Genomic DNA, 15,371 nt, shown 5'->3' on the forward strand with positions numbered 1-15,371 from the left:
TACAACTGCCAGAAGAATTGTTCAGGATACAAAGAAAAACCCCCAGGTAACCTCAGGAGAAATACAGGCTGCTCTGGGAAAAGCATCTTCAAAGTAGTCACCCTTTACCTAGAATTTGCAGACATGTACTCTTGACATTTTCTCAATTTCTTGAAGTATCACCCTGGGGTGCATTTTAAACAGCATTGAAGGAGTTCCAATCTATGTTGGGCATTTATTGGCTGCTTTTCTTTATTATTTGGTCCAAGTCATCAATTTCAAAAACTTTTTTTTTAATTACTACATTTTAGTTTTATAATGAAATAAATTAATATGATGGCACAATTATATTTTTGTCTACAAAACTAATTTCAAACATTTAAGCATACGCCTTCAGATCAAAAGATTTTTAAGATCATTAGAAACATTTCAGTCAAGTGTTTCAAAACTTTTGACCGGTAGTGTATATATCAGTGGTGAATTCTCAGGGCCAGCAAAGCCTTCTCTGCTGGCCTAACATGCCAAATAAATAAATATTTTTCATCCTTTCATTCTCAATCACCTTTTTGCCTATGTATTTTTAATTGCTTTCCACTCTTAATGAATCTACAAACAAATAGAGAAAAACTAAAAGTTTATCCAGCCAGAATTTATTCCTTGATGCTTACACGCAAAGTATGACAACTGTTTCACAAATCGTATGCCCAAAGCAGCTCGTGAGTCTGAGCTCCACCCCCTCAGGCCTTCAGAATCCCTCAACAGCGCAAATGAATGAGTAACTAAAGTCAGATTCATCAGTCAATCAGACTGATTTATTTGTTCTTGGTGGGTGTGATCTTTAGGATATGTCCCGGTCGAGGCCTTCTAGCTGTCCTTGAGTGATGCAATCACGCTTCAAGTGATGTACATAATTTAAAAGCGCGAGATCTTGCTGACAAGTCGGTTGTCATCACTGACTCATCACCACTGAGAAAGAGATCCTTATGGATTTAAAAACACGAGATGTTCTGCATGACCGTGTGATTGCTTAATTTATTAAACAGGAAAGGAGGACTGATTTTCACTTCAAGCAAATTGGTAAGTGCTTTTTGCATTGTTGTAGCAACATCAGGAATGTTCTAAGTGTAAATTAGGCTGCTTGACTATTCAGTGTCGGATCAAGTTTTAAAAAGCAGTGCTGCACTCCATTCAACTCGGAAAGTCGGATTTTACAACTTCCTACAAGGAAAAGTGCAATGGAATGCATCTTTAAGTCAGAATTACAAGTTGTAGGCTCGTGCAGAAATTCTCAACTCTGATTTCGCCGAGATACAGGGGCATGATATCACACAAACATGTTGACACTCAGGGAGATATACAAAGTAAGTGATAAACATTCACTTTAAGTAATATCGATAAAATAGTTTGTTTCCACATAACATGATATTAAAGCTTGTTTAAAACACACCTGCAGAAACAGGTGTATAAAACATGGTAAATTATAATCTCTTTTGATAATCGTATACCTGAAGCACAAATGCTAGCACTGCAGCATTGTTTATCAGTTTTGTTGCTAGGAGACATCTCTAATGAGAGTCAAACCCCTGCTAAGCTAACGAAAGCGTTGCAGTTCCAAATATCGGGGAATGGAATGCATTTATGGTCTGAGATATCAAGTAGGAATATCCCACATCCAACTTGAATGGAACACAGCATAACCATGTACCCTGACGAAACGAAATTTATGCAAGCAACATTTAAATTGCAAATATTATTCAACAGATTTTTCCAGGTATTCCTTGGTAGATTCATATGAAAAATTATGATTTTTGAATGTCTGTTCGGGAGACGTTCATTTCACAAAACAGTCATGCTGCAGTTAAAATTAGGCTTGCTTGAACCTTAAGTGTCGTTTCAAGTTCTGGGTTTCGTGCATGGACGTGTTTTTAAAATGTCAACTAGTATTATTAGTCAGCTGCGACATAATGTATGATGCCCAAAGGCATAGGGTGTCTTATTCATTGTGAAACTGTGTTTTCTTAATGGCATGAATCACACTGAAGTCCTAGACTTAAAATGCACGGCCCGCCACTTATATATATATATATATATATATATATATATATATTTATTATACACACACACACACACACACACACACACACACACAGGCAGACAAAAGTTTGGAATAATGTACAGATTTTGTTTTTTCGAAAGGAAATTGGTACTTCAATTCACCAAAGAGGCATTCAACTGATTACAAAGTATAGTCAGGACATTACTGTGAAAAAAAAAACAGCACCATCACTATTTGAAAAAAGTCATTTTTTATCAAATCTAGACAGGCCCCATTTCCATCACTCCAACACCTTATCCATGAGTAAGCATGCTAAATTGCTAATTTGGTACTAGAAAATCACTTGCCATTACATCAAACAGTTGAAATCTATTTGGTTCGTTAAATGAATCTTAACATTGCCTGCATGTTTGTTTTTGAGTTGCCACGGTATGCAATAGACTGGCATGTCTTAAGGTCAATATTAGGTAAAAAAAAAAAGCAAAAAAGAAACAGCTTTCTCACGAAACTCAGTCAATCATTGTTTTGAGGAATGAAGGCTATACAATGCTTGAAACTGTAAAAAAAAAAAAAAACACCTGAAGATTTCACACAAAGGTGTACACTACAGTCTTCAATGACAAAGGACAACTGACTCTAACAAGGACAGAAAGAGATGTGGAAGGCCAGATGTACAACTAAACAAGAGAATAAGTACATCAGAGTCTCTAGATGTACTAGTCTCTAGCAAAACATGTTTCTTTTATTTCTTATGGGATTCATATTCAACTGTAGGTTATAACAGAACAGGCGCAATCATAAAACAAAACATGGCAACAAACAAAAAAAAATGAAATGACCCCTGTTCAAAAGTCTGCATACCCTAAGTTCTTAATACTGTGTATTGCCCCCTTTAGCATCAATGACAGCGTCCAGTCTTTTGTAATACTTGTCTATGAGGCCCCAAATTCTTGCAGGTGGTATAGCTGCCCATTCGTCTTGGCAAAATGCCTCCAGGTCATGCAAAGTCTTTGGTCGTCTTGCATTAACTGCATGTTTGAGATCTCCCCAGAGTGGCTCGATGATATTAAGGTCAGGAGACTGTGATGACCACTCCAGAACCTTCACCTTTTTCTGCTGTAACCACTGGAGGGTCAACTTGGCCTTGTGCTTAGGGTCATTGTCATGCTGGAAAGTCCAAGAGCGTCCCATGCGCAGCTTTCGTGCAGAAGAATGCAAATTGTCTGCCAGTATTTTCTGATAACATGCTGCATTCATCTTTCCATCAATTTTCACAAGATTCCCCGTGCCTTTAGAGCTCACACACCCCCAAAACATCAGTGAGCCACCACCATGCTTCACAGTGGGAATGGTATTCTTTTCACTATAGGCCTTGTTGACCCCTCTCCAAATATAACACTTATGGTTGTGACCATAAAGCTCTATTTTGGTCTCATCACTCCAAATTACAGTGTGCCAGAAGCTGTGAGGTGTGTCAGGGTGTTGTCGGGCATATTGCAACTGGGCTTTTTTGTGGCATTGGCGCAGTAAAGGCTTCTTTCTGGCAACTCGACAATGCAGTTCATTTTTGTTCAAGTATAGTCGTATTGTGCTCCCTGAAACAACCACACCATCTTTTTCCAGAGCAGCCTGTATTTCTCCTGAGGTTACCTGTGGGTTTTTCTTTGTATCCAGAACAATTCTTCTGGCAGTTGTGGCTGAAATATTTCTTGGTCTACCTGAACTTGGCTTGGTATCAAGAGATCCCTGAATTTTCCATTTCTTAATAAGTGATTGAACAGTACTGACTGGCATTTTCAAGGCTTTGGATATCTTTTTATATCCTTTTCCATCTTTATAAAGTTCCATTACCTTGTTATGCAGGTCTTTTGACAGTTCTTTTCTGCTCCCCATGGCTCAGTATCTAGCCTGCTCAGTGCATCCACGTGAGAGCTAACAAACTCATTGACTATTTATACACAGGCACTAATTGCAATTTAAAAAGCCACAGGTGTGGGAAATTAACCTTTAATTGCCATTTAAACCTGTGTGTGCCACCTTGTGTGTCTGTAACAAGGCCAAACATTCAAGGGTATGTAAACTTTTGATCAGGGCCATTTGGGTGATTTCTGTTACCATTATGATTTATAAAGGAGCCAAAAAACGATAAGATGATAAATGGTTTCATATGATCACTATCCTTAAATAAAAGACCATTTTTTTTTGCATGATCAGTCATATTTTCAAAATCAATGCCAAAATTTCACAATTTCTGCCAGGGTATGCAAATTTTGAGCACAACTGTATATATACACACACATATATATATATATATATATATATATATATATATATATATATATATATATATGAAAGCAGCTGAAAGTGAGAGGACGTTTCTTTTTTGCTGAGTTTCAAAGATTCAACAACTAAGACATAAACTGAACAAATTTCACAGACATGTGACTAACAGAAATGGAATAATGTGTCCCTGAACAAAGGGGGGGTCAATATCAAAAGTAACAGTCAGTATCTGGTGTGGCCACCAGCTGCATTAAGTACTTCAGTGCATCTCCTCATGGACTGCACCAGATTTGCCAGTTCTTGCTGTGAGATGTTACCCCACTCTTCCACCAAGGCACTTGCAAGTTCCCGGACATTTCTGGGGGGAATGGCCCTAACTCTCACCCTCCGATCCAACAGGTCCCAGACATGCTCATTGGGATTGAGATCCAGGCTCTTCACTGGCCATGGCAGAACACTGACATTCCTGTCTTGCAGGAAATCACGCACAGAACGAGCAGTATGGCTGGTGGCATTGTCATGCTGGAGGGTCATGTCAGGATGAGCCTGCAGGAAGGGTACCACATGAGGGAGGAGGATGTCTTCCCTGTAACGTACAGCATTGAGATTGCCTGCAATGACAACAAGCTCAGTCTGATGATGCTGTGACACACTGCCCCAGACCATGACGGACCCTCCACCACCAAATCGATCCCGCTCCAGAGTACAGGCCTTGGTGTAACGCTCATTCCTTCGACAATATACGCGAGTCCGACTATCACCCCTGGTGAGACAACTGCGACTCGTCAGTGAAGAGCACTTTTTGCCAGTCCTGTCTGGTCCAGCGAAGGTGGGTTTGTGCACATAGGCGATGTTGTTGCCGGTGATGTCTGGTAAGGACCTGCCTTACAACAGGCCTACAAGCCCTCAGTCCAGCCTCTCTCAGCCTATTGCGGACAGTCTGAGCACTGATGGAGGGATAGTGCGTTCCTGGTGTAACTCAGGCAGTTGTTGTTGCCATCCTGTACCTGTCCCGCAGGTGTGATATTCGGATGTACCAATCCTGTGCAGGTGTTGTTACACGTGGTCTGCCACTGCGAGGATGATCAGCTGTCCTTCCTGTCTCCCTGTGGTGCTGTCTTAGGCATCTTACAGTACGGACATTGCAATTTATTGTCCTGGCCACATCTGCAGTCCTCATGCCTCCATGCAGCATGCCTAAGGCATGTTCACGCAGATGAGCAGGGACCCTGGGCATCTTTCTTTTGGTGTTTTTCAGAGTCAGTAGAAAGGTCTCTTTAGTGTCCTATGTTTTTATAACTGTGACCTTAATTGCCTACCGTCTGTAAGCTGTTAGTGTCTTAATGACCAGTCCACAGGTGCATGTTCATTAATTGTTTATGGTTCATTGAACAAGCATGGTAAACATTGTTTAAACCCTTTACAATAAAGATCTGTATAGTTATTTGGATTTTTACACAATTATCTTTAAAATACAGTGTCCTGAAAAAGGGACGTTTCTTTATTTTGCTGAGTTTATATATATATATAATATTTATTTATTTATTTATTTTTATTTTGAAGACGATTATGCTAACACCTCCAGTAGTTAACCATGCAATTACATGCGGCCCCAGCCGTCGGGGGGGCACTCGCCCCTGGTAGGAAAGCTCTGCAAAAACCGCTTGAGGGGTGACATGATGTTCTGGGTACACACACGAACACGCCGTTGTCAGCGCTCTTCGTGTGGTTCATGTTAGAGGTCCACTGGGTTCGGGTCAGTTTTTCACGTAGGACTTTGGGTTCGGGTTTGTAATTTATAAAAAAAAAATATACAGGACTTCCAAACTTGTTTCGTCCACGAGTTAGGGGCCGTTCATACCGAACGCATTTTTGCTTGCATCTACTCTGTTTTTCCATTGTTTTCCTATGTAAACACGCACTGGACAAACATCCTTGATTGCTGCACCATGTCTCACTGTTTCTTCAGTGTCTCACGCAGGACCGGCACGTTTTTAGACACTGTGTAAAGTTAAAAATAACTTCAGGTCTCAAAAACGTAAGCTGAGACACCTGCGTTCTGTTTCAATTCGTAATAATTGTTGGGTTATAATAATAATAATAATAACAACTGAATTCCAAAATGTTAGTGAGTGAAGTAGTAGGTTTTACAAACCTTATTCATTAAAAAAAAAAGGAAAAAAAAAAAAGAGTTTTGTAAAATATATGTAGGTGAATATTGCTTTTTGATCACTGTATTGTCAAAAAACTGGAAAACATACATTAATTATTTTGAACTAGAATTTTATTTAATTAAACATTTTGAATGTACTTGGCTACAATGGCTGATAGGATGGATTTAAAATTATGATTTAAAATCAATTTTATGTCATTTTTTTTTTAAGCAAAATTTTCGAAATGGGGCCCCGGGTTGGTCGGTTGCTCGGGGCCTCTGAAATCATAAACCCACCCCTGAACACCTCAAAACATGCAAGAAGGCATGAATGTTACCTTCATTATGCTCTGAGCGACAGATTAAATATAAAATCTCAAGCCACTGCTGAAGATCAGTAGCTTATAACTGACCAAGTGCCCTTTGACTCTCGCTGATAAGCAGTAAGCTCCCGGACCACTGCTGGACAGATTTCCAGACTGTCGTGCTGAAAAATGATGGTGTTTATTAGGGAAGACCCCTGCTGACAGTGCATAAAATCTCAAGTGAAAGAGGAAAAAAAGACAGCTGCAACTTTAAATACATGACATCCATAAGCTGGGAGTATAGTAGTTCACATACTGATTCATTTAACTGCACAACTCGAAATACAGGCTCATTAATGAAAATAAATGAGCCTGTATTTTGATTTGTGCAGTTGTATTATTTTCCTCTATACATTTTTGCCATAACTTGCACCTCTGAATATAAGGTGAGGGTTTACTTAAGTATCTTCTAATACTGATTCATTTACCACAACAAGGACACTGAAACAAGTGTTTATCCATGCAGTACTATCTTGTGACAGCATGTGGGAAATTTTATTTTATTTTATGCATTGGCTATATTTTATAGAAACTATCATCTGTCAGAGCTTGAAACAGTTTCCAAGTTCAGCCTAGAAAATACAATTCCAAAACAGTAAACTTTTTATGCTTAGATGTGAACCATCAACATGCAAACAGATGGGCATGCCAGTACAAAAGTGGGCCTATTTTGATCTAGCCTACTATGTTTAACCTTTGGACAAAATTCTGCATATATATATATATATATATATATATATATTTATTCTGTTTCATATCTTTGTTATACACTATATGAATGAATTGGGCTATAGTTATTCATCAAGATTAAACATTATTTGTCAAACAGCAACATTGCCCTCGATGGGACATATTTACACCCTTTAAATAAGCATAGAATAAGATAGTTAAATCTTCTTTAGCGAACAGTGGGAGAATTCAGCTAGTGACTGTCACATGAACAGACATTAATAATAGATGCTAGCTTGGCAGGCATCTATCGGCTTACAATGACTAGGAAAATACAGATAATTGTAAAATGACCAATGACATACGGAATATCGCTTCAAAAATGACAGATAAATAAATATCTACAGTAAGCGACAGCTCTGAATGTTCTCGTAAGCCTATATAAAGGGCAACAGAACAAATATGTTCGTTCATTCATTCGCTCCAGCCCCATGAAATAAAGCACGTCGTCACTTGCGGCTGAATGCAATAAACATAAGGTAACCAAAAGCATCGGCTCAATTCATACCTGAACAGCACGAGTGAAGAAGACACCTGCATCCGACGCCAGTTTCTTGACATTGAAATCCATCGTGTCAGCGTTTTCACTGTGTGAGTTTCACCAACATCAGCTTGTTGGTTTTCCCTGCAACGGGATCGATTGTTCTGAACAAGGCTGAATCGACAGCGCAGCCTGGACTTTAATGAGCCTACCTACCATCAGTTACTTCGAGCATCCTCTACGCTGCCTGGTTTCTATGCGTGATGGTCATAATGTTCTTATTCAGTCTCATGGTCAAGACGAATAATATAATATAATATAATATAATAATGACTTTTAATGAGTAAGGTCAAAATTATTCAAAGCACATTTAAAAAGATTTCAGCTCCACAAAAGTTTTTCGCAATACTTTCTTCAGACCAGCCAAGTAGGTGTGCATTAATGGCATAATCTTTTACTGTATGTCTGAGAATAATCTCACAGAATAATTGTAAAGAAGAGGAGATACTGATCTTAAACATTCTTTTTTGTTATAATGCATTAATCTTTCAGTTAAAAATAACATTTGACCATCTTATGTGGCTTCACATAGGCCTAAAAGTTGCTGAAATTGCTGAAAGACAGTAGGAAGGGTCCCTGCTGCTGTTGATAAGTGGAAAGCCAGACTACATGTTGGTATAATTTCTCTCAATTTAAAGGTATAGTTTATCTAAAAATCTAATTATTTACTTACCCTCATGCCATCCCAGATGTGTATGACTTTCTTTCTTCTGCTGAAAACAAAAGTTTTTTTGGAAAAATATCTCAGCTCTGTAGGTCCATGCAATGCAAGTGAATCGTGGGCAGAACTTTGAAGGTCCAAAAAGCACATAAAGGCAGCATAAAAGTAATCCACATGACATATGACAGGTGTGGGTGAGAAACAGAGCAATATTTATGTTTATATTTAATATTTATATTTAATAAATAAATAAATATATATATATATATTATTATTATTATTATTATTTTTTTTTTACAATAAATTCTCCTCCCTGCCCAGTAGGTGGCAATATGCACAAAGAATTTTAATCACCAAAAACAAAGAAGAATGTTAAAGTGAAAGTGGAGATTTATAGTAAAAAAGTATTGAGCTGTTTCTCACCCAGACCTATCATATCACTTCTGAGGATATGAATTTTACCACTGAAGTCATATGAATTACTTTTATGCTTCCTTTATATGATTTTTGGACCTTCAAAGTTCTGCCCACCATTTACTTATATGTATGGACCTACAGAGCTGGCATGAGGGTAAGTTAATTATGAGATTATGTGGTAATACCACTCAGATCATGGGTTTGATTCCCAGGGAACACACATATGATAAAATGCATAGCTTGAATGCACTGTAAGTGTCTACTAAACACCTAAATGTAAATGTATTTGTCCGACTGCTAAAAATCCATTTCAGGCAAAAAAGTCTTTCTGTCGTGGCACCTAGTTTTCCAATGGCAACACAGGCTTTAAAACAATAAATGTAGCCAGTACTGCATAATTAATTTGCAATTTCAAAAACAGGCCTAAATTAAAGGCTACATCCTCCTCTGTTCTTATTTCTGTTTTCATATGTTTTCTCCCTACACAAATAGAACCTCTCTCTCTGTCCATCAGTGTTAAATAAATCAGTACCTCCAGTACATGGAATCACATCAATGGTCTATTTCAGGGTTTCCCAAACGGGGGTTCGTGAGAGAGTGTAGAGGCTGCGTACGAAAATATGTCCGTCATTTAATGGTTTTTCAAAACTGATATTTCCAAATGTTGTCCGCCATTTAACAAATAAAAAAACAAGAACATAACTTAAACCAAGTGTGTCAATTTTCCTTCAAACCAAAAATGTGTCTTTGGCTTCAGAGCAATTTTCTTACCTCAATTAGATGAGAGGGCAAAAGTAACTTACATGCTACTCTCCATACAAAGTTATGATGTAACAATTAGTTTCATTATCAGCAATGCAATCATGTTTTAAAAGTAAAAAACCTTGGAGGTCACGTGACACTATGCGAGAAGCAAACGTGTGAGCGACTAGCTCTGTGCACTTTGCTAGTTTTTAATTATTTTCATGTTTAATCTGGTGAGATTCGATACACCCAGTTACATATTTGCTCTTTGAGGTAAACATGGTAAAGAAGTCAAAATTCTCAGACTCTGGAGACATTAAAAGACACTTACGTGCTCTAGCTGAAACCTCTGACAGGCCTGCGAGGCGGGGACTCGATTTGGACGGCAGGTCGAGAGAAGAAATTCAGCGTCAACTGTCCAACATCTCGGTGATGCTGACGGAGGTTGTTGCTGACTTGGAGGATCTCGCTGTAATACATCGATCGATTATGGCGATGGAAACAAAATTCTCTGAGTTGGACAAAAGAGTGACAGAAGTTGAGAAACGAATCGATTATTTGGAGTCATCGGAAAGGGAATTATCTGCTAATCTGCCCACGTCCAAAACAGACTTGGAAAACATTTTGGAAAAATTGGAAGATCTTGAAAATAGAAATCGAAGGAACAATATATGAATTGTTGAAATTCCTGAGCATGAAGAGGGCAGAGATATGGTGAAATTCCTGGACGAGCTCTTCCCGAGTCTGCTCGACATAACAGGCCATAAACTGGAAATCGAGCGAGCTCACAGAGTCCCGGCTCGGAGATCCGCTGAGGGAGACAGGCCCCGAAAAATTCTGGCCAAATTTCTGAGATCATCCGATAAAGATCCGTGTTGCGCCAGGCAAGGAGCAAAGGAAAGCTTTCTTGGAAGAATCACAATATTTTCTTGTTCCCAGACTTTGTGAATTCGACAAGAGAGAAACGAGATCGATTCAAGGAATGTAAGAAACTCTTACATCAACGGTAGATCGCTTTTGCACTGATGTTTCTGGCCAAACTGAGAATAGACACCAAAGATGGCTGCAAAGTATTTTTATGCCCCAAAAAAGCACTGTCCTTTATAGAAACTATGGGTGAGTAAACCATTGCATGTTGCTTATGTGAGTGGACTGACTCGTTGTACATAACTCGACTGTTTAAGGAAGCTGGGAGCCATTTTTTTTTCTTTCTGCGTTGGCTCCGCCTAGCGGCTGGAGTTTGTTTTGTGGCATGACACTTCCTTAAGAAACTTTTGCATGTACAGATGATCGCTTTTACACTGAAGTTCCCAGCCAGATTGAGAATGGACACTATAGATGACCGCAAAATATCCATATGCCCACACAAAGGATGTCTTTTATAAAGCTGACGGACTGAGTAAGTCATGATGTATTTTTTTTTTATGCGGCCTCCGAGTGAATTTGACTCTTGATCATCCGAGGAACCGGGATGTCTATTTTGTTTCTTTTTGTGCTAGTTCCGCCTAGTGGCTGGAGTTTGTTTTGTGGAATAACACTACTTCGGGACAGTTATGGATGAATCTGATCGTTCTTTGTGCTTATGCCTCCTGTTGGCTGGAGTTTGTTTTTGTGGAGTATTTTCGTGGGACATTGGAATGATTACGTCATCTGCTGCACTCATAACAGCCGGCTCACTGAACACTTGTCTGTCTATCTGAGGAAACTAAATGGCTTTATATCAGATGGAATTTGTTTTGTGGAGGAACACACCTTCAAGATAGTTCTGTGAATGAATCTACACGTTCTTTATGTTTATTCTGCCTGTTGGCTGGGGTCTGTTTTACAAAGTATTTTCTGTTATGTACTTTTGCCTCACAAAATCTGTATAGAAGCACCGGACTTGAGCAACCCGATGGCAAAGTTGTCTCGGGGGTTCTCGTATGCGTACATGGACCTTCTGAGTTTAGAGGGATTGATGGCAGTTGGCACTGTCGTGCGCGGGGTTAATGCACACGTTTTTCGTTTTTCTGTTTGTTTTGTTCTGGGGAAAGTTTGGGGTTTGACTGTTGCATTGATGTTGAAAAGTGGTCTTTATAATCTTGTTTTTGACACACAATTTATTTTTTCTATTATATCAAATGTCAAATGTTAATATGAGTGGGATATCTTTCTCCATATGGAATGTGAATGGGTTGGGGCACCCCATAAAAAGAAGGAAAGTTATTTCTTTTCTTAAACATAAGAAAAATGATATAGTGTTTCTTCAAGAAACACATCTTTCCCCGCAGGAAGCTGAAAAATACTTATGTACATGTGATTTTTTTCATTTTTTATTTTTAATAAATTTACAAAGATTTCAAACAAACTTCTTTCATGTTGTCATTATGTGGTATTGTTTGTAGAATTCTGAGGAAAATAATGAATTGTATCCATTTTGGAATAAGGCTGTAACATAAAAAAATTGGGAAAAAGTGAAGCGCTGTGAATACTTTCCGGATGCACTGTACATAGGCCGACTGACAAAGGTGGGCTAGGCCTACCCAAGATTTTGTTTTATTATTATGCATTCAGTCTCAGACATTTGGCTCATTGGTCGCTTCCACCTGAAAGAGCCCCTCCCTGGTTCTGCATTGAACAAGAAGTTCTTGCCCCTATTTTGCCATTGCAAAGCCTTTCTACCAATCTAACCAGAGAAGTTAAATCACACCCTGTTATTTCACATTTGCACTCAGTATGGACAAAAGTGTCCAGAGTGTTTAATTCAGATATTTATTTAAATTTTGCCTTGAGCCTATGGCTAAACCAAACTATGCATTAATAAGTCCCCTTTTTGTTGGTCAGAGTGGATTGTGAGGGGGGTTAATACACACGGTGATCTTTATGAGAGTGGTGTGATGAGATCCTTTGAAAATTTAATTCAATATTTTGGGATCCCCAGATCTCAGTTTTTTAGGTATCTTCAGCTATGCCACTTGCTGTGTACTATTTCTGGGCATAGCATACACCCCCCTAAAGCAGCAGATACTCTAGGAGAGGTGATTTCTGCTTTTGGAAAAGGTCATGAGGCATCAGTGTGTTACTCCCTGCTAATTCAGTGTCTGGGAGACGGAGTCTCAACCACTCTCAAGAGATTATGGGAGAAAGATTTAAACTTAGAACTGGAGGAGGGAGAATGGGCTAGGATTTTAAAAAACATAAAAACTGCATCTAGAGATGCAAGGGTGCGCCTTATACATTTCAAGATTTTAGTGGAATACGCGATTGTTGACATGGTGACAGTGTGCATCTGTTAAAGGCGTCCGTGTAGTTATTGTTCAATGCTCTACGCTAGTGGCGTCATCTAGTGTCCACCATTTTTCTTGACATTGTTTTCACAAGTGATTCAGTAGCAACAATGACAAAATCAACAACACCAAAGGATGCCAGGCAGGATCAGAGCTACACTTTTGTTAGGGCTTTTTTACACAAACTTTGTCTGCAAACGAAAACGTAGGCAGTTGCCTTGCTGCCAATCAGTACATTTTTGAAAGAATGGAACTCTTATGGAAACTGGTCTTAGAACAGTTTGAAAAGCACCTTATTTTCATCCTACCTCCTTATACAGCCTCCGAAGGCAGAATTTTCCAGTTATCCAGCATGCAGCCTGTGTCTTCAGAACACTGGGCGCGTGAGCCATGCGTGCCGTTCTGCATCCTGAAGCTGGAGTGAGAGGAGAGATGAGGCGCTCAACGTACCACTCAGCAACTACATTTCCCATAATCCTCCAGTCAGACTGATTACTCTTCCAGCTGTATCACATTTAACCCTGTCTATTTAAGTTCCCAGTTTCCATGCATTCAATGCGAAGTCTTGTTTGCCTAGTCTACAATTCTGAGCGTTATTATTATCATTGATTACCCTGTGTTTGACTCCTGCCTGTTCTCTGAATTCCCCAGCCTTCTTGTGAGTGTTTTGGATTTACTGCCTGTTTATTGGATTACCCTTCTGCCTATCGGACTTACTTTGTTTGCCTTTCTGGACTGCCTATCTCTTGCCTGCCTTGTTTTTGCTCTTTGTTATTTGCCTTATTAAACTGCACATGGATCTTAACACTACTGCCCTGGCTTCTTTGCTACAATATGACATAAAATACTAAATAATAAAATATTAATTTCCTTAAAGATGTCTTGAGTCAAATTAACCATGCAATTAAAGACATGCAGCACTTTCTTCATGTAAATTAGATTTCATGACGGTTAATTTTATAAAGTATTTCATTTACCCACTCTCGATAAACATCATATTATTAATGTCCGTTATCCCAGGGGGAAAAACTATTTAGTAATCCAGAAGTCACTTTATTTTCTGTATAGTCGCACAGTACAGATGCGATAAACTCAAACCACGTCTCCCGTTAATGTCACGCAGCAGCTCTGCTCACCCCTCGCACACACATACTGTATGAGAAACATGCAATACTCTTGGATACTTTGTTGGTTTTATGTTATTTATATTAAAGGAATTGGAAAATTATTACAGTCTTCTAAATGGCAGGCTAGCAGCTACAAGTTTGTTTACTTATGATGGCTGCCAACTCCTTGCATTTCTCATTACTTTGTGCATCATATGTGTTTGACCAATCACAGGTTGCAGCACCTCCCACAGTCCCTCTTCTGGGGTAAAATTACCTAACCCCTATAAATTCCCCCTAAACGGCTGAGAGGAACTATAGTTTGTCATAGAGGGGGCGCACGTCAAATATCACCTCAACCTCCTGAAATTGTGGAGGGAGGTGGTTCCTGTGACGTTGGCTATGGTAGTTCCGGAGAGGGCGGAGCTCAGGCCAGAGGTGAATATAAAACCTAATCATAACACCCCGGTCACTTGCGGAGACCACCTCTCACCATATCAGCTCGCAGGGGTTGCCAAGTTGCAACAAGAACTTGCAGACGTGTTCTCCCCTCTACCGGGTCGAACGAACCTCATCCAGCACCACATTGAGACCGAACCAGGAGTGGTGGCCATCCCTATCACTTGCACAGTTCTATGTGGATTATAGAAAAGTAAATGCGGTGTCTAAATTTTATGCGTACCCGATGCCCTGCGTTGATGAGTTGTTCGATCAGTTAGGTATTGCTCTATTTTATTCAACATTGGATTTGACAAAGGGTCATTGGCAGACCCCCTTGACGCCAATTTCCCACGAAAAAACAGCCTTCTCCACGCCGTTTGGATTGCACCAATTTGTGACGCTTCCGATCGGTTTGTCCTGGGGATGGCTGGCTATTACAGGAGGTTTGTGCCTAATTATTCGGATGTCACAAGCCCATTGACTGATCTCACTAAAAAGGGGGCTCCAGACCCGGTACAGTGGACGGAGCAGTGCCAACAGGTGTTCAAGCAAGTTAAAGCCGCACTTTGTGGGGGGCCACTTTTGCATGCACCTAATTTCTCTCTCCCTTTCCTATTACAGATGGACGCTT

The 15,371-nt window shown here is 39.5% G+C and overlaps 1 protein-coding gene across 5 annotated transcripts in view; it reads right to left on the bottom strand.

The window, feature by feature from the left end:
- LOC127422248 (endophilin-B2-like) overlaps positions 1 to 13,787 on the bottom strand; it is a 59,070-nt gene extending 45,283 nt beyond the window's left edge. For 3 of the 5 annotated variants that reach the window (XM_051665651.1, XM_051665642.1, XM_051665660.1), the window contains exon 1: positions 8,073 to 8,210. In XM_051665651.1, coding sequence (XP_051521611.1) covers positions 8,073 to 8,135 — 63 coding nt within the window. In that variant the 5' untranslated portion in view covers positions 8,136 to 8,210. Of the gene's footprint in view, positions 1 to 8,072; positions 8,211 to 10,258; positions 10,397 to 13,501 lie in introns of those variants that run through there. The other 2 variants (XM_051665632.1, XM_051665623.1) reach the window with 1 other exon arrangement.
- Positions 13,788 to 15,371: the final 1,584 nt, after the last annotated feature.

This window comes from Myxocyprinus asiaticus, chromosome 3 (genome assembly GCF_019703515.2).
Source record: "Myxocyprinus asiaticus isolate MX2 ecotype Aquarium Trade chromosome 3, UBuf_Myxa_2, whole genome shotgun sequence".
NCBI classification, from domain to species: domain Eukaryota; kingdom Metazoa; phylum Chordata; class Actinopteri; order Cypriniformes; family Catostomidae; genus Myxocyprinus; species Myxocyprinus asiaticus.